Source organism: Puma concolor, chromosome C1 (assembly GCF_028749965.1).
Source record: "Puma concolor isolate L17-30 chromosome C1, mPumCon1.1.hap2, whole genome shotgun sequence".
Taxonomy (NCBI): domain Eukaryota; kingdom Metazoa; phylum Chordata; class Mammalia; order Carnivora; family Felidae; genus Puma; species Puma concolor.
Window position 1 is genome coordinate 2,268,423 of NC_141674.1, and position 18,084 is coordinate 2,286,506.

Genomic DNA, 18,084 nt, shown 5'->3' on the forward strand with positions numbered 1-18,084 from the left:
TTTTTCAGAAAAAGACTTATCAAAAAAGTTTGCACTCACTGGGAATGATGAAAATGAGGATAAAAATAGGGGTTAGTGATTTTTTTTTTCAAAGGTTTTAATTTATTTCTGAGAGAATGAGCAAGCAAGCATGAGCAAGGGAGAGGCAGAGAGAGAGTGAAAGGCACACAGAGAATCCCAGGCAGGCTCTGTGCTGTCAGCACAGAGCCTGATTGAAGGCCTGCACTCACGAGCTGTGAGATGGTGACCTGAGCCAAAATCATTATTCCATTTTCGGAAATCGAGATCTCAGAGCGAGTTGATCCTGTGTGGAACCGTACGAGTGCCACCTCAGCACGTGGTGTTTACCTGGCTGGATGGGGAAGCCCAGACCGTGGGGGAGTCGGGGCCCGTGGGAAGCGCGCCCTGCTGTCCCGGTGGACCCTCCTTCTCCAGCCCAGCAGCAGCGCGACCTCTTTGCAAAACGGGGTCATAGGCTGTCCGTTTTCAACAAAAGAAGGGAGTTAAAACGTAGCGGCTGGGAGTGTTGAGTCTGGTGATCTGTGGGTGCAGGAATGCTGGGTGGTCCGGGCAGGAGGTCCCTCGTACCGGCAGGCCCGTCACTTGCTGTGGGCCGGCTCTTTGGTCAGCAAGTCTGCAGAGGGAGGACCTCCAGACCCAGGGCCTGCAGGAGGGAGGCGGCCGGCAGTCAGCCTTTAAGAGGGAGCTGGCTGGAGAGCGAGGGAGGCCCAGGGAGGGAGTCGGCGTGCAGAGCTGGGGGGGGAGGGACGAGGTGAAGGGTCCGCAGAGGAGGCCCTTGGACCAGTGTGAGCAAGGCACAAGGGCTCTGGTGAGGCGAGGCCTGGAAAGGGGGCATTTCAACCCCAAACACTCTAGGAAGCCCTTGAAGCAATTTAGGAAGGGGCCCCGAGTGCCCATTGCCAGGACAGGCCGGTCTCCAGCCTGCCTGAGGCTCCAGGAACACCCCGCCCTGGGGGGTGTCTGTCACCAGCCAGTGACCTGGGCCGGGCTGGGGTCCAAGTCCGAGGTCCTCGGGTGGGCATTCCAAGCTCGTGTGACTCCAACAAGACCCTGGGCGGCCCCAAGGTCTGGGTGAGCTTCCCGGGTCGGCAGCCCTCACATGCACTGCCTCACATCTGGCTGGAGAGGGAAGCCAGGTCTCCTCCACCAGCTCGAGGCCTCTGCACTTTGCCCCAAGCGTCCTTCCTGCGATAAACGGGGACTGGGAGTATATCCTTTCCTGAGTCCTAGCAGTTGTGGGGATCGTCCAGCCTGAGGCCCGTGGGGGGTCCCTGTGCAGTGGGCGTTTAAGACCGCGTGGAACGCCTCTGCTGCTCAGCCAACCACTTGGGCAGCACTTCGTGAAGACCAGTAAGTAGAGATGCTTCCTAAAAATTCACACTGTCACAGGGCCTGCTAGGTCATAAGTAATTCTAACGTGTATTTCGCTATGCCTTCTGAAACTTTATTTTGTCCCCAGGGCTTAGTCTGCATTCCTTTTGTACTGCTAAGGTCATTCCCAACGGGCCTCAGCCCAACGCTTGGTCCTGCAGCACGTGAGCACAGCACGGTTTCCCCAGCTCCATGCTGTCTGTGCCGTCTCTGCAGGGGACACCTGCTTGCTTCCTGCAGCACCCCTCACCTGGGAGTAACCGTCTCTGGCCCGCTCGCCACCCCAGGAGGCCACGCAGTGGGAGCAGGGGTGGGGCCCCCAGGCGCACGCTCGGTTTCGTTCTGCATTTTGGTGGGAACGTGATAGCAAGGCTCTTCTGCAGGTCAGGCCGATGCTTCTCCCAGAGGCCGGTACGTAGGCCAGAGACTCCTGGCATCTGACGCAGTCGTTCACCACTAACTCAGGTGCTGTGATCATTAGTTAATTCTGCAGTAACCCCAACTAGTTAGTTGTTTTTCCTGGCTGCCGTCAAAATGCCTTTATAAGCAACAATTTCAAGTTATTAAGTAGTTTGTTGATCAATAAACCACAAAATTATCCAGAGTCGGTGGTCACAGCTGCTAATGGTCACATTGGGCAGTGTCTCGGGTGGGTGTTGGAGGGGCTCGAAAAGCTTATAGGGCAACTCAGCGACCTACCTGCCCCGAATGATCTTTCACGTGAGATCCTTCCGTGCCTCACAGGACATTGTAATACGGTTAAATGTAGCTGCTGTCAGGACTGAGCTCCTGTTACTGGAGTGCCCCGCCCCTGCTTATCGGCAGGGGGTTCCTTCCAAGACCCCCAGTGGAAGCCTGAAGCAGAGGTGGTCCCGAACCGGCTACGTGCCAAGTTCTCTTCTGTACACGCACCTGTGATAAAGTTGAACCTCGCATCGGGCACAGGAAGGAACCAACAGTAAAGGAGAGTGGTCATGACAATGTGCCGTCCCGCCCTCATGACAAATGCCCGTGTGCTGGGATGAAGGAGGTTGATGATGCGGGCAGGTGACACGGAGTTGGGCTACTTCCAACCTTCTGACCTTGCGTCACAGGGAGGACATTTGCTTCCGACCCCGCGGACGAGGGGGACGACCGCAGCTGAAGAACAGCCTCTGATGCTCCTCAAGAAAATCCCAGTCTTCCTGAATCGCAGGCAGCCTCCCTCGGTCAGTCGTGGGGATCCCTCGTGGGTGTTCCTCACCTGCCCACCCGCTCTGTAACCACACCGCACGGGGCGAGGACTGTGCTGAGCGCCGCTATCTCAGGAACCCCTCAGTCTACACGGAGGGGCCCTCTCCCTTCAAGGGCACAGCCTCAGCTCTCAACTCTCGGGCCTCACCTCTGCCCACAACCCAGGGAGCAGGTACGAAGGCTGACCCAGCCTTAGCAAATACAGGTGGGAAAGGATTCGTTTTCCCCACTCGACTCTCAAATATTGTAGACAAGCATGGAGTTTTAGGAACATGAGACTCTTTAAAAATACTTCCAAAATATATTTTATTTCTTAGTCGTATGTGTTTTGCAAAATTCCCAAGGTAAACATTAGCTTCATGTACAGAAATAGAAGGAGAGTTCTTTAAGAACTGGCACTGACTCAATCATGAGAATGATCAAATTTTGATAATGGAAAATAAACGCATGTGTTATCAAAACTAAAGAGCTTAAGTGAGCAGTTTTCTTTAGAAAGATCTCCCAGCCCCCTCAGGGGACTCAAGCCATCGTCCGCACACACGGATATCAGAAACCGCACGATCTCGGAGAACGTTCTGGGTCACACGTGTCCATGCTGCAGGTATCTGGCGTTCTGCACTAGGGCGTTTGTGGGTCAGCTTCAACGTGTGGTGAAGGACACGTTTTCTTGGGAGATAAGGTCGTGTGAATCCCAGAACTTGCTCAACTGTCAGACTACTACTGACTGTCAAATTCGTGTTTTATTCTCTACACTTCTACACCATCATCATCCTCTTCATCGTCTTTGGCTCTGAAATGCATCTTCCTGAATTCTCGTCTGCTCATTGAAGGACAAGACGAAGACGCCGGGGGAAGGTCCTTGGGGGAAGGAAACACTCCCTCAGCCACCGCCAGCCCACCGCACCTGTCGGCTCTTGGGCGAGGACTCGTCCCCCACCGGCTGACGTGGGGGACGCAAGGGTTAAACGGAAGAGGACGCCCCACAAGTGTGGGCAGTTGCTCCCCACCCGTGACCGTGCGGGGAGGCCCAGAGTCACCTGCCAGGCCCCCTGCCCCCACCCCGAGGGCCGAGCGGGAAGGAGGCCTCCCAGAAGCAGCTGTGCCCTGGCAACCACCTGCCGCTGAGGATGGGGAAGGGGTGCGCCCACTTAGTGACTGGTCTGTCTGCTCGTGGGGACCGAAGCCTGTCCCCGAGGCAGTGCCACGTGCAGGGAGAGCAGAGAGCCGGCCAAGCGCGTGCCCCGCGCGGGGGCAGCCACGGAGGTGCCAGTCTTACCTGCATGAGCTCCACGTTCCCGAAGAACCGGCCCACGGGCATCGGCTGGTTGCTGTCCTCGTCCAGAAAGACGCTGTCATCTGTCTGCAGTGCCGCCCCGCCCCGTGCGGTGCGGCTGCCGTGGGGGTCCTCTCCCGTGAGGGGCCCGTGTGCCGGTGGGGACGGGCCATCTTCAGTCTCTGCGGGGCGAGTGTCGCCCACAGCGGTGCCATGCCCGAGGGGGCCGCCCGTGGCCGCCGGCTCTGTCGGGGCACCAGCTCCCCTTCCTGGAGGCGCCGTGGGGTCTTCGGCAAACCCCAGAGGGTCACTGTCACAGGGGCGCTCGGGTGGTATCTTGGGCAGAGCAGCACTATCGCTCTTGGGAACTCGTTTCTGTAATTCTGATTTCACAAGATGACCTTTGTCATACTTGAACTTCTTGGAAGTTCGCCTGTCGGCGGCTTTGTGTGATGAGGAAGTCTGTGGAGAGAAAAGTGTGTGAGAGAACCAGACACGTGTAGGATGGTGAGGCGGACGGCGAGTCAGGAGGCCTCCGTCCCGGGGGCGAGCCCTCCTCACACCTTAAGCAAGAGACGTTGTTGCCACTTGCATGATGGGGTCACGTCACTGTCTCCCTCGGAGGGATACGATGTAAACTGGCGGTTGGGGAAGAATCTAGACACACACCCACCGGGGCCTCTTACTTCCTGAGGTACCTTCGGAAGCACAAACCACCATATCGTAGTTACAGCGCGGGACTCCGGGTCGCACACATCTCTGCTCGGACGGAAGCCGTTCTGTGACCCCGAGCAGGTGCACAGCCAGGATTTACTAAATGGACTGCAGTCTTTAAAGCAGCGTAGGCCACTGAAACTCTACGCTAGTTGTTGGTGTAAAACCCAAGTCCCAACCAGACCCCGGAGCGCGGCCCGAGGCAGGCTGAGCTTACAGCAACTTCGTGGGCTAGGATCGCTCGGCACAGACAGAGGCAAACCTCTCTCCCGAAGCGGTCAGGGCTAAAGAAGCGTGGTGCCATGGCAGCTGACACCACGCAAAAGGCGGCAAGGAATGACCAGCAAAGGTGCACAGTGAGTCGGAGTCTGAGACACCCCTGCCCATGGACGGGCGAACGCTCCAAAAGCACGGCCCTGGGCTGGAGAGCGCACCTTCCTCTGAAAGCAGTTACGCGGTTCTCTCCTCTGGGACAGAAGCACCACGACACTTTTCTAACACGACCCATCTCAGGGCGAACATTTCGCATACAAATGGCCACACCGGTCGATATCCGGCAGCTCTGTGTTACCGAGACTCACCTGACATACCGTCCTGGCAGACGTGGCGATGCTGGCTTCCCGAGCAGAGGCCAACCTGGCTGAGCGACGGCGGGCTCTCAGGCGCACCGAAGACCGCACTTCACCTGTGAGCTAGACCAGGACCCAAGGCGTCAGAAAACGCTCTTGTGAGACGCGAGCCTGGACACAGCGACTTCCTAACCGAAGAAAACCCTGTTGAGTCCTTCCCACCCCCCTCTTCACCTTTCTGGAAAGTCCCCTGTGGCCTTGTGCAAATTCAAACTAAACTGTCTTGGATTGAAGATGCAGACCTACTCTTTCCAACGGCCTCAGAAGCTTGGGGACAGTCTGTCCCCGTCACCTTATACCTCCATTTGTAGGTTAACAGATACTAAACTAGCTGCAAACGTTTAGAAGCAGTCTCCTCAGAAGGTTCTTGAACTTTTACATGGTATCTGAGTTCCTGATAAAAGGTAATATGAAAAAACAAAAAGGCATCCCCACCGCCATCGCTCCCTCCCTCAAATTACAGGTGGAAACAGTCCCGGTTCTACTGGTTTAAAGCAGTTGACTTTGGACTAATCTTAACACGGTCTGCCGCCAGTTTACTCCGAATGCAAGAGTCTTCTAATGCAAGAAAAGAATTAATGAAAAAGTAAAACTTATAACCCACGGTACGTCTGGCAAAATGGAAAAGTTAGCATTGGCTCACCCCTGTTCACTAAACTACAGATTTATCTGAATTCCACGCTTTTTCTCTTTTTAAATAAATATTTATTTTTGAGAGCGGTGTGCACACACGGAGGAGAGGCAGAGGGAAGACAGAAAATCCCAAGCAGACTCTGAGCCATCAGCACAGAACCCGATGTGGGGCTTGAACTCACAAACCGTGAGGTCATGACCTGAGCTGAAATCAAGAGTTGTTCACTTAACCGACTGAGCCACGCAGGCATCCCTCACCATTTTTCCACTAATTCCTTATTCTGTTCTGGAATGGATACCAAGTGCACGTGGTGAGCAAGGGTGGGCCGGCATGCAGGTGGAAGGGCAGGGGCTGGGGGCCGAGGGGCCGGGGGAAGGAAGAGGAAACCAATCAAAACGGAGACCGCTAGTTTAGAAATCTGTAATGGCGTCCCACCCATCCCCATCTGCAGCCCTGGAGGTCTCCAGAGGCCCCTGGAGGTGGCGGCTCACCCAGGCCATGAGATACTGGATTGTCCCATACGGCATTCAGGATGGAAGGAAAAGGAAAGGCCGTGGCCTGTGCGCACAGCGGGGACACGGCGCTCCAGGCCAGGTGAAGGTCCTGCCGGGTGGGTGCAGCAGGGTCTGGGCTCACAGCCACTTGTGGGGGAGTCTGCAGCGGTTCCAGCACGCCCGTCCTCCCTGCCCTGCCCAGATGACCCCCGAAGTCCTCCTACCTCCCAGGAGGGAACGGCCGCCTTAGTCCCAGGCCACCAACTGTCCTCTCTTCCCCTACGAGTCCTGCTCCCGACACTCCCCCTTGTGACTGTGCTCGGTGCTGGTTGAGAGACACGACTGGCCTTGAGGATGGCTGCCGCTATCACCGAGTGCTGATGTAGCTAGCACGTGCTGTGCTTGGGGCCTGAACAGCCTCCTCTTAAGAGGATGGCGGCTCCGGTGAGGGGCCTGTGTGAGGTTACACAGGGATGCGTGGCCTCAAAGTCCTCCTCACCCTGCTTCATCACGCACGGCTCTCCCCGACATGAGCTCCAGGAGCCGCCCGCTCCCCAGGGACGGAACCGGGGAGCAGCAGTCCTGGCTCTGTGCCGCCGAGGCGCTCAGGCCCTTCTGCGCAGCTGTGTGCTTCCCGATGCCTTCCAGCTTCACCTCTGAGGCGGGGGGCTCCAGGCTCCCCAGGCGGGCTCCTTAACCTTCACTTCTGGGCCCCCTGCAGAGGCTCTCTTGGCGGGTATAGGCCATCTCTCAGGAGCTGCCGTCACATCCGGCATGGCATGTCACATCCGGCATGGCATCGCGCTGGCTTCAGGTTCGTTGTGGGTGGAGCCACCCCCCAGGCGCCAGCTCCCACACGGGATCCGGCAGTTTCTTCTGCCTTGGACAGCTGCTTTGCTTCCCGTCGTCGGTCTTCTGCCTTCCAAGCGAGTGGTTAAAAACTGGGATGTCACAGGCAACACTGCGGTTTCCCAAAAGGGCAGGACAAGACTGACTTCCAACGGGTCAGCACAAGGAACCCCGCTGACCCCCACAGAACTGGCAAGAATGAAAACCATTTAAGACTTCTGGAAATGGTCCTATGGCATGCAAAGGGTAAAAGAATGTTATTCAAGACCACCCACAAAATTCAGTGGTGTATGGACTCCAGACTGCCACCAGACCGCCACCACCAGGACGCTGGGCTCCCAGGCGCGAGGCGGGTCCCACCACCCTTGCCCCTGCTGGGAGGAGGTGGGTCCAGGCCAGGAGAAGCAAGCCTTCCTCCAAGAGCTCAGGGGCAGAGGTGTCACACCAGTGAAGGCACTGTCATTTCGCCCAGGGAGGGACAGACGTAAAACAGAGTTCCTAATCAGAATTCTTAATCTGTTCCCTACAGAACTGACTTCTTTTGCAAAGAGTGTGGATAAAGCTCATGCGTAAAGGGGCTCTCCAGAACACTAGAGGTTGTGGAGAAAGGCAGTTAGAAAGAGACATCAAGATAAACTTTAGGTCAGATAGTCTGCAGGTGACAACCAGGGAATAATGCAGCTGGAAGAGCCCTCCTGGGGTCAGCACAAACATCCAACACTGACCCCAGAAACTAGGCCTTCAAAGAAGCCACAGCTAGACTGGATTATCGGCAGAGCAATTTATGCCCCAGGCTATTGCTGAAAACAATTGAGCAATCAACAGGCATTTACTGGGACAGCTGGGTGTGGTCAGGGGAGGAGAGGAAGAGCGCCACCCCAGGGAGGATGCGGGCTGCCCGGCAGGCAGGGGCGCGTCCCAGCTGCCCCGGTGAGAGGGGAAAAAGACTCCCATAGAAGAAATCTACCCAGTCACCAAATAAAAAGCCTATAAAAAATAGGCCGTGGGGGTGGGGGTGGGGGTGGGAGACAGGTACCCAGAACTGCTGCACTATCTGCTATGTCCAGGTTCAACAAGAAATGATGGCGCGTGCGAGAGGAAGGCAGATGTCTACAGCGGAACAAGAGCTGGCGATGTTCCAAGAACCTGTGATGGTGCCTGGGGTGGAGTTTACCAGAAAAAGCCTTCCAAGTGGCCATGATGAACATGTCCAAAGGCTAAAAGGAACCACAGTTAGGAATAAAAAATTTGACAATGTTGCATCCAATACAGAATGATGACGATAAAAAGAAATTATGAAAAGGAACCAAAAGGAAATTCTGTAGTGAAAAAGTACAAGAACTGAAATAAACACTTCACTGGAGGGAACTGGCAGAAGAAATAATAAGCAAACCCAAGGTCATGCAAGTCAAACGAGAAAAAAGAATGAAGAAAAATGAAGAGTCTTCAAGAAACATGGGACTCAATCAAGGGCACCAACATATGTGTAATGGGAGTGCCAGGAAGGGGAGGGAAGGAGAGAAAAGATACACAGAGAAATAATGGCTGAAACTTCCCAGTTATTGAAAAAAAACAAAAACAAACAAAAAAAAACCAACCACCTTCACACACAGGAATGTCCAGAAACTAAACTCCCAATAAGAGAAATGGAAAGAGCTGTGTAAACAGACGGCGCCGCTTAAAGGCTGAAAGCCTAAGAACAGAGAACTCTTGAAAGTGGCAGAGGAAACACTCACCAGGGGAGCCCGATAAACAAACACACCGCTAACTGAGGAGGGGCAATGGATATAGTCAAACATAGTCAAAGTTCTTCAAGAAGAAATGTGCCAACCAAGAACCCTGTATCTAGCAAAGCGATCAAAGCAAGAGACACTTCCGGATAAGCGGAGAGAACGCTGCCCGTGTTTCTTGCCAGAGGTACGGGGCGGAGGGGGGGGGAGCTCTGCAGGCTGACAGCAAGTGGCCCCGAACTCCCGTTCAAGTTCACAGAAAGAGGGCGCCCTTTTGCCGATGCTTACCGACAGCGTACAAGCACGGGTGCTTCCTTTCTTGGTGATTTATAAGCGGTTGTAGAAATAACATTATACAACGTAGACAGGAATGTGCTTTGGGGTGCCTGGGTGGCTCAGTCGGTTAAGCGTCCGACTTCAGCACAGGTCATGATCTCACACTCCGTGAGTTCGAGCCCCGCGTCGGCCTCTGTGCTGACAGCTCGGAGCCCGGAGCCTGCTTCAGAATTTGTGTCTCCCTCTCTCTCTGCCCCTCCCCTGCTCACGCTCTGTCTTTCTCTGTCTCAAAAAGAAATAAAAACATTAAAAAAAAAAAAAAAAAAGGAATGTGACTTATTTGCCAGTTACAGCACAAAAGACGGGGGTGGGAGCAGGACCATTGGGGCAACGAGAGGACCACACATGGAGAAACGATCAGAACAGGTCGTTGGGTTTCTAACGCTAATAGATATAACAGGTATCCCGACATACCAAGAAAGTGGGTGAAGGGAATAAAGGTACATTTTTAGGTCTCACGACAAATCTGGAGCTTGTAGAGGCCGCTTTTAGGCAAACAGGCTGGAGCAACCGGGTGCAGAAAGGGCGCCGGCGCCCACCTGTCTGAAAACAGACCCACGAGGCGACTCCGCCCCCGGAAATAGCCATAGGCCCCAACTGGCCAATGGGCTACTTACAACCGGCACAGGTCCCGAAAAGGGAGAACCCCATTGGTGGTCACACCTCCGCTTCTTCCCGCTTTCCCGCAGCCCCGCCCACTGCCTCCCAGCAGCCCCTCCTGCACTGCGCCCTTCCAGCTCCTGGGTTCGGCCTCAGGTGAATTTTCACGCCCCGGGCCACTGGCTTCCACGCCACTGCCGCCCCACATGTGGGGGCCCCTGACCGATCAGTCACCCCATTTACACACCACAAAGCCGATTCCACTAAGTTACAATGCATACGGTGAAACCTAGAGCAACTGCTAGAAAGAAAACACAAATGCCCACCAGAAAACATTCATTTTCATCCATCTACACAAGGAACAAAGATAACAGACGTGCATAAAGAAAACAAAAGTAAAGTGGCATGCGCGCATCCAACCAGACCAGTAACTTTAAATGTGGGCCAAAAGATTCCATCAAAAGAGAGGCCAGGCTGGTAAGACCCCCCCCACCCCCCCGCCCGGAAAAGGACCCGCTCCTTGGGCACCGGGTGCTCTGTGTCCCGGTCCGTCGCCAGGTACAGAGTGCCAGGAACCAGTGCCGGGTCAGTCCTCTCCCCCTCTGCACTTGAAGTGACTGGGGCCAGGCTGAGCTCACATGCTGAAGAACAGAGGGCTTGGGTGGCGGCAGCAGTACTCAGGGGTCCAGACCAGTTCTGGACAGGGAGGCCCCCTTTCCTGGGATGTGGTCCGGCAGCCCCCTACCCTGAAGAGCGACCCAGTACCCCTCTCTCCAACTCGGGCAGTAATCTGGGAGCCCCCTACCCAGAACCTTGACCCAGGACCCGCCCCCCCCCCCCGGCCGTAATCTGGCAGCCTGCTACCCAGAAGGCTGACCCAGGACCTGCCCCCCCACTCAGGGCCGTAAGCTGAGAGCCCCCCTACCCAGAAGCATGCCCCAGGACCCGCGCCCGCCTACGGGGCCGTAATGTGGGAGCCCCTACCTAGAAGCGTGACCCAAGACTCCCCCCGCCGCAGGGGTGTAATGTGGGAACCCCCCCCCACTACCCAAAAGCGTGACCCCAAACCCGCCCCCCACCCAGGGTCGTGATGTGGAAACCCTCCCGGACGTGGTCTCAGACCTCAGACCCGAGTGCGAGGGCAGGGAGTCTCGAGCAGAGGCAGCCCCCGGCCCAGGGCATACCGCGGCCTCCTCAACTCCCCAGACAATGGGTGGCGGGAGCCCCAGCCTCATCGGCACGGCTCCCGCTCGGTCTCGGCGCCTCACCTTCCGGCTCCTCATGAGTGTGAGCGGCGCGCTGCCGCCCCCAGCACTGCCCGAACCCCCGCGTCCCGGCCTAACGCTTCTCGGAGGAGCAGCGACCCGGCGGCCCTCGGCCCGCGCCCGGCGTCTGACGGCACCAGAAGTTTGGCCAATCACAGCCCGGCATCCTCCGGCATGTGACCCAACAAAGTCGGCGCTGGGCGTAATGGGCGGGGCGGAGGCCATATTTGTGAGGGGCACCCTCGTGGCGGCCCCGTTTAAGCGTGGCGGCGGCCATGTTTGTGAGGGGCACCCCCCCGGAAGCCCGGCCACGTGTCTGGGCGGATGGCGGGAAGTGGTTGTTCACAAGAGGGCGGTCTCTTTCATCCTCGCCCCGGAGATGGGCTCCTGCCCTGGCGTGTGAATGCCCGGCAGCGCTAGGGTGCGCCCGGCCTGGGGGCTGGCGAAGCCCCGGATCTCGGAGGTGGGCCGGTGAGGCCCTGCGTGGTTCTGCCCCTAAGCTGCCCGTAGGGACCCCGGCGCCCCCAGCCTCGAGCCTCTCCCCGGCGCCGGTGGAGCGCAGCTGGCCCTCGGACGGCCGTACCTCCCGGGTTCAGCCCTTTCAGTCCCGCTTCTCTGCAGCCCTGGCCTCACGGTGATGGTCCCAAAGGCGCTGCCCTCTCCCCTCTCCGGCGTCCTGGCTTTTGGCAGCTCAGGGACTGTGCATTAAAGCCAGTGTCTGCCTTTGAGAGTTTTAAAGTTAGATGAAATCCAGCCTTGCCTTTAAACACTCCAGGCCCCCAGCTCTGGGCCCTAGGACCTGTGCCTCGAAGAGGACTCGGTGGGCCCCCGGGGGCCGAGGGACGCCCAGCCCTGTCCTCCAGCCCATCAACCCCCCCACCCCCTTTGGGGGCTGAGGGATGCCCAGCCCTGTCCTCTAACCCTGCTTGCTGGTGCCCCTCTGGAACTGGCCTCCCGGAGTCGTGGCACAAAGGCGGAAGCAGCCATACGTGTGCTTTGCGAGTCAATGACAGTGGTGTTTACTTTATTATCATGTGTTTACAGGTGAGGACATTTAAACCAGGCAGTTTTGTCAGAAGGATTAGATCTTCTGGTTAAACTGTACAGGTTGAAAAGTGACCTGTGTTGTGCTCCCGCGTCAGGTACCGCTCGAGGGTCCCGTGTGCATTGTTCCGTAGCAGAGGGTGATTCATATTCTCCTCCAGAAACACTAACGTGCTCTGCTCCTGCGGAATGACTCCCTCAAAGCCTGGAAATACACTCGATGCCTCTTTTTAGTGCATAAAAAGTGAGGGTACTTAAGGATCCTGCCAGGTCTCCCCCCCTTTCACACTACCCTCTCCTTGCAGAGGCATCTTCGGGTAATTAGGCGGAGCCCCTTCGATTAGGCCTCATGTGGGGTCTGCTTTGGGCCGTGAGTGAAAGCACACGCAGTGTTGGTGTGCACACAGGCACGCTCGTGTGCTCACACGTGCTTGTCCACCCGGCTGCCTGTTTCCCGTGGTCTCCGCGGAAGGGAGAAGACAAATGTGGATTGGCAGGAAAAATCCATTTGAAAGGGAAACTAATCTAACCACTGCCAGCTGTTGAAGAAACACCCAAGGCCGAACCGCGTTAAACACCTGTCCCATTTTCACTGAAATTGGTTTCCTGATAAACTAGGTTCAGTGGTTTTATTCTGGGGTCCTTCAGAGCTCCGGTTCTCATAAACTAGGAGCTGACTGTCACCAGCTAGCGTTTGCCTCGAAGGGGATCGTGGTGTCCGCTGATGTCGGGACTGCTACCCGAGCGCGCCTGACTCGGTGAGGCCCGAGCCCTCGGTGCCCCTGAGCACCGCCTCCCAGAGGGGGATGCTTCATCTCTGTTCACACATTTGCCCTGCGCCCCCTCCCCTGGGTTTGTGTGAATGGTGTTTCCAGCCCCCCAGCTGCTCCGGCCTGACACCCAGGGCCACCCGGGATAGGTGACACTCCCTCAGCCCCTGCTTCGAATCAGCGACCATTCCTGCACAGCCGCATGGCTGGACCCCCTTCTCCTCCTGCCCACGCTGCCCACGGCAGTGGGGCGGTCACTTCCCAGTGGTGGCCTGACCCCCTGCTGAAGCTCTCTGTTGCTTCCCCCCTGCTTCTGGGATCAAGAGCTGGTCCTTTTTTTTAAATAAGTCTTTTTTTTTTTAAAGTCTATTTATTTGTTTAGAGAGAGAGAGAGAAAGAACAGGGGAGGGGCAGAGAGAGAATCCCAAGCAGGCTCTGTGCTGCCAGCACAGAGCCCGACACGGGACTCCAACTCACGAACTGTGGAATCGTGACCTGAGCCGAAATCAAGAGTCGGCAGCTTACCCGATGGAGCTGTACCCCAAGAGCCGGTCTTAATATGACCTGTAAGGCCCAGCACATAGTAGGTGCTTAGTGAATGTTTGTTGGATGAACGTGTAGCAGGTGGGGCGCCTGCTGCCCTTTCCCCTTACCCTCCCCTGCTCCCCTCCTGGCGCTCAGAGTGCAGCAGATCCCCTCCCCCTCCCGGCCTGGGCTCTGCCTTCTTCCTGGAAAACCTGCTCTCCCGGCCCCCCACCTATCTTTCCGGGCTAATCCCATGCTTCAGACCTCAAATCGGCTTAAACTGCAGGTCCCCAGGGGGAGGGGGACATTACCAGCCGTCCTCCTGCCGCTCACAACCTGAGTTTCCTCATTATGGCTTTATTTAGCATTCTGCTTTTCCTTCAGGACAGGGGCAAGTTAGCTCTTTTCTGTCCCAGAGCATGGCACACTCACTCACTCAGTCACTTAGTATATGTGTGCTGAGCCCCTCATGTGTGCTGAGCCCCTCATGTGTGCTGAACACCTGATGTGTGCTGAGCCCCTCATGTGTGCTTAGTCCCTCACGTATGCTGAGCCCCTCACGTGTGCTGAACCCCTGATGTGTGCTGAGCCCCTCATGTGTGGTGAGTCCCTCATGTGTGCTGAGCCCCTCACGTGTGCTTAGCCCCTCACGTATGCTGAGCCCCTCATGTGTGCTTAGCCCCTCACGTATGCTGAGCCCCTCATGTGTGCTTAGCCCCTCACGTATGCTGAGCCCCTCATGTGTGCTGAACCCCTCATGTGTGCTGAGCCCCCATGTGTGCTGAACCCCTCATGTGTGCTAAGCCCCTCATGTGTGCTAAGCCCCTCATGTGTGCTGAGCTCCTCTATGACTGAGCCAGGCCCAGGGTTACAATGGTGGCCTGCTCCAGTGAATCGCCAGGTCTGCCTTTTAGTCCAGCAGGGATGGGGGTGGGCGTTGGTGGAATAATCACACAAGGAATTGTAAATCTGATAAGAGCCACGGGGGAGAAGCCACATCGGGGGACATCATGTGGGGGTGGAGGTGCCAGCTCTGCTCAGGGAGTCAGGCTTCTTGTGGGAAGTGACAGTGACAGTTATTCAGGGTCACCTCTTTCCCTTCGGGACCGAGCCCCTTTCAGGCCCGGTGGGAGGAAGCAGGCAGGAGCCCACACCTGGGCCACGGCCGCCCCTCCTGGTGGGGTGGGAGGCCTCGAGCTGGTGGAGGATCCCTTCTTGGATCCTCTGGCTCCCGGCGTCGGGATGCCATGAATCCCGCAGGGCACAGAGACAGACCGGAACCCAGGCTCACGCCTCCGCACGGTTCTGCACGTGCGATTCAGTTCCCTCTTCCAGCTGAACTGTTCCCCGCCTTCCTGCGTGGACGTACAGTGAGGGCCGCTCTCACAGTGGCAGGCGTGTGATGTTGTTGGGGTTCTGGCTTGTGGTCGGCCCCCCATGGGGACCGTAAGCTCCCTGAAGGCGAGGACCGTGTTGTGCTCACCACCGCGGCCTCAGAACCCAGCTCGGTGGCCGGGACATGCTAGGTGCTCAGCAAATATTTGTTGAATGGATGGATGGTGGGGATAATGCACACAAAGAAATCGAGGATTGAATATTCCAAGGAAACTTTGTATTCTCGCCCATCACGCAAACTCACTCCTCAAACACTGGTATGTCCACAGCTCAGTATTTGCCTTTCACAAACACTGGCAGGCCTGGCGAGAAAGTTGAAGAGAATTTTCAATTGATTAAGTCAGCGGATTTGTTCGCTGAGGTCATCCTGGCCTGGAGTGCGTCTCCTTACCGCCAGCACACGGTGGCCTGTATGACGAGGGATTGTCTCTTATATGCTGACCCTTTACATTTAAAAACACATACAATAGTTTTTTAAAAAGCGAGGGAAAGCCATACGCAAAAAAGCTCACAGAAGAACGTGAGGCAGAAACCCGTGGCTGGTGGGAATGCAAAATGGCACAGCCACTTTGGAAGACAGTTTGGTGGTTTCTTACAGAACCGGACATGTTCGTCCCATACGATCCAGCAGTCACATTCGTTCGTATTCACCCAAAGGAGGTGAAACTTATGGGGGCGCCTGGGTGGCTCAGTCGCTCGAATGTCTGGCTCTTGATTCCGGCTCAGGCCGTGATCTCACGGTTTGTGGGGTGGAGCCCCGCGGGTGGGCTCTGTGCTGATAGTGTGGAACCTTCTTAGGATTCTCTCTTTCCCTCTGCCCCTCCCCTGTTCTTGCACGTGCACACGCACGTGCTCTCTCTCTCTCTCTCTCTCCCTCAAAATAAATAAACTTAAAAAAAAAAAGAAGTTGAAGCTATGTCCGCACAAAAACCTGCACAAGGATGTTGATAGCAGCCTTATTTGTAACTGCTAAAACTTGGAAGCAACCAAGAAGTCCTTTTGAGAAGGCGAGTGGATAAATAAAATGGTCCATCCACAAATGGAATATTATTCAGCGCTGCAAAGAAACGAGCCATCAAGCCATGGAGGAACCTTTAAAAATTTTTTTTAAATGTTTTATTTATTTTCGAGAGAGAGAGAGAGAGAGAGACAGAGTGTGAGTAAGGGAGGGGCAGAAAGAGAGAGAGCGAGACACAGAATCCGAAGCAGGCTCCAGGCTCCGAGCTGTCAGCACAGAGCCCGACACGGGGCTAGAACTCACAGACCGCGAGATCATGACCTGAGCTGAAGTCGGACGCTTAACCGGCTGAGCCACCCAGGTGCCCCAAGCCATGAAGGAACCTTAAACACATCATGCTAAGAGAGAGAAGCCAAGCAGAAAAAAAATACATGCTTCCAAGTACGTGACCTTCTAGAAAAGGCAACACTAGGTGTAGCGACCAGGCCAGTTGCCTGGGGATGGGGGTGGGGCAGGCGGATGAGCTGAGGACAAGGGAGTCTCAGGGCAGTGAGGCGGGTCTGGGTGAGCAGTCTCTATTTTTGTCCAAACCCATAGAATGTACAACAGCAGGAGCGAACCCCAGGATAAACTGTGGGCTCTCGGGGACGATGATGTGTCCACACTTGTTCAGCAACAATAGAAAGTGTCCCACTCTGGGCGGGGGGGATGTTGATAGTGGGGAGGCTATGGGTGTGGGGGTCAGGGCAAATCTCTGTATCTTTTAAACTTTGCTGTGCACCTGAAGTGCTCTGAAAACCAGTCTATTTAGAAAAGGGGTGTGATACATTTCAGCATTGATTGAAAAAAAAAAGGGAAAGGAAAAGCTCGCAGCCTGGTTTTCACTGTACGTGGCTGGGCAATCACAGCCCTACGGTAGGCAGCCGTGTGCTGTTGAAAAGATCTTAATTCCTCACCTGGGTTAAGAAATACCACACAGGGGCGCCTGGGTGGCTCGGTCGGTTGGGCGGCCGACTTTGGCTCAGGTCATGATCTCGCGGTCCGTGAGTTCGAGCCCCGTGTCGGGCTCTGTGCTGACAGCTCAGAGCCTGGAGCCTGTTTCAGATTCTGTGTCTCCCTCTCTCTCTGACCTTCCCCCATTCATGCTCTGTCTCTCTCTGTCTCAAAAATGAATAAACGTTAAAAAAAAAAAAAAGAAATACCACACAGATTCACCAAGACCCTACTAGGGGTGAGGCGTCTTCCGGACGTGGTCGGAGAAGGGTGTGTGGGCTCGTGGCTGCAGAGAGCAGGGGGGAGGGCAGGCAGAGCTCCTGCTGCGGCCGCCAGGAAGTGCCACGATGTTCCAGAGGGCGCCAGCATTGGGCAGGAAGTGGTGTCTTGTAGAGGTAGGTTGGGCGAGAAGAGGTTTCTGGAAGAGGCAGTGCTGCTGAGCGTGTAGGGCGCATGTGCACGTGCCTGAGAGGGGCTGGCGGGGGTGGGGGATGCACGCCTGAGCAGGGGTGGGGGGGATGCCCGATGTTGCCCCTTCACAAAGCTTCCCCGGTAGCTACACACTGATGAGCTTTTTTTGTGGCCCACTTTGCAGGCTAATCAAACAGTTTGTGGCATTAAAATGTTTGGGAACACTGGGCCGTGTTGGGCTTCAAATCCCCTACACCCTGTTGGGAACAGTGTGCCAGTGTGGGTGGTTACACCTGCTCATGCGTCAGTAAGTTCATGATCAGTGGAAGGTCATTATCCGGGGCGGGATCCTCTGGCTCGGGGCTCATTGGACAGGGGGGTGGGGAGGGGGCGGTGTTCTCCCCGCTCACAGCCGTGACCCCGAGGACACGCCACTACCAGGGGTCCCGACTCAGGATTTCTCGGTACTGGTTTTCCGCATCCCCTTGGCTTCCGATGTTGCCTTCTGTCTTTTCTGTAATCAAGTGTGTGTCCCCCAAATCCAACAGCGCTCTGTTTCCACTGATAGTCACACAAAGTCATTTTGGGAAGTATCGAGATGTGAACGCGCATGAAGGAACATCCTTACGATGCCTCCGCTCCCCACCAGAGCTGCACCAGTGGAAATTGGCCAGGATCTCCCCAAACCCGTCTCCCGACACCTGCGCACACAGTGACTGTTACCGTTATGCGTTCATGTCGTTCAGCAAACATTGATGGAGTTCCGTGCGCTTCGGCATTGGTAGAAATATCGCAGGCACCACCGAACCGCCGGGGCCCTGACCACAGGAAGATGTGGT

General features: G+C 56.0%; 1 protein-coding gene across 2 annotated transcripts; it reads right to left on the reverse strand.

Moving 5' to 3' along the window:
• Window positions 1-2,914: 2,914 nt before the first annotated feature.
• Window positions 2,915-11,277, reverse strand: CC1H1orf174 (chromosome C1 C1orf174 homolog). 2 transcript variants are annotated; one of them, XM_086715490.1, is made up of 5 exons: window positions 11,153-11,277; window positions 5,194-5,304; window positions 4,462-4,596; window positions 3,902-4,360; window positions 2,915-3,483 (listed from the first exon to the last, which is right to left on the reverse strand). In XM_086715490.1, exons 1-5 carry the CDS (start codon window positions 11,165-11,167, stop codon window positions 3,373-3,375), a joined length of 831 nt encoding a protein of 276 aa, XP_086571616.1. In that variant the 5' UTR covers window positions 11,168-11,277; the 3' UTR covers window positions 2,915-3,372. The 2 variants fall into 2 exon arrangements, with proteins under 2 accessions (XP_086571616.1, XP_025767871.1); XM_025912086.2 differs by lacking the exon at window positions 4,462-4,596.
• Window positions 11,278-18,084: the final 6,807 nt, after the last annotated feature.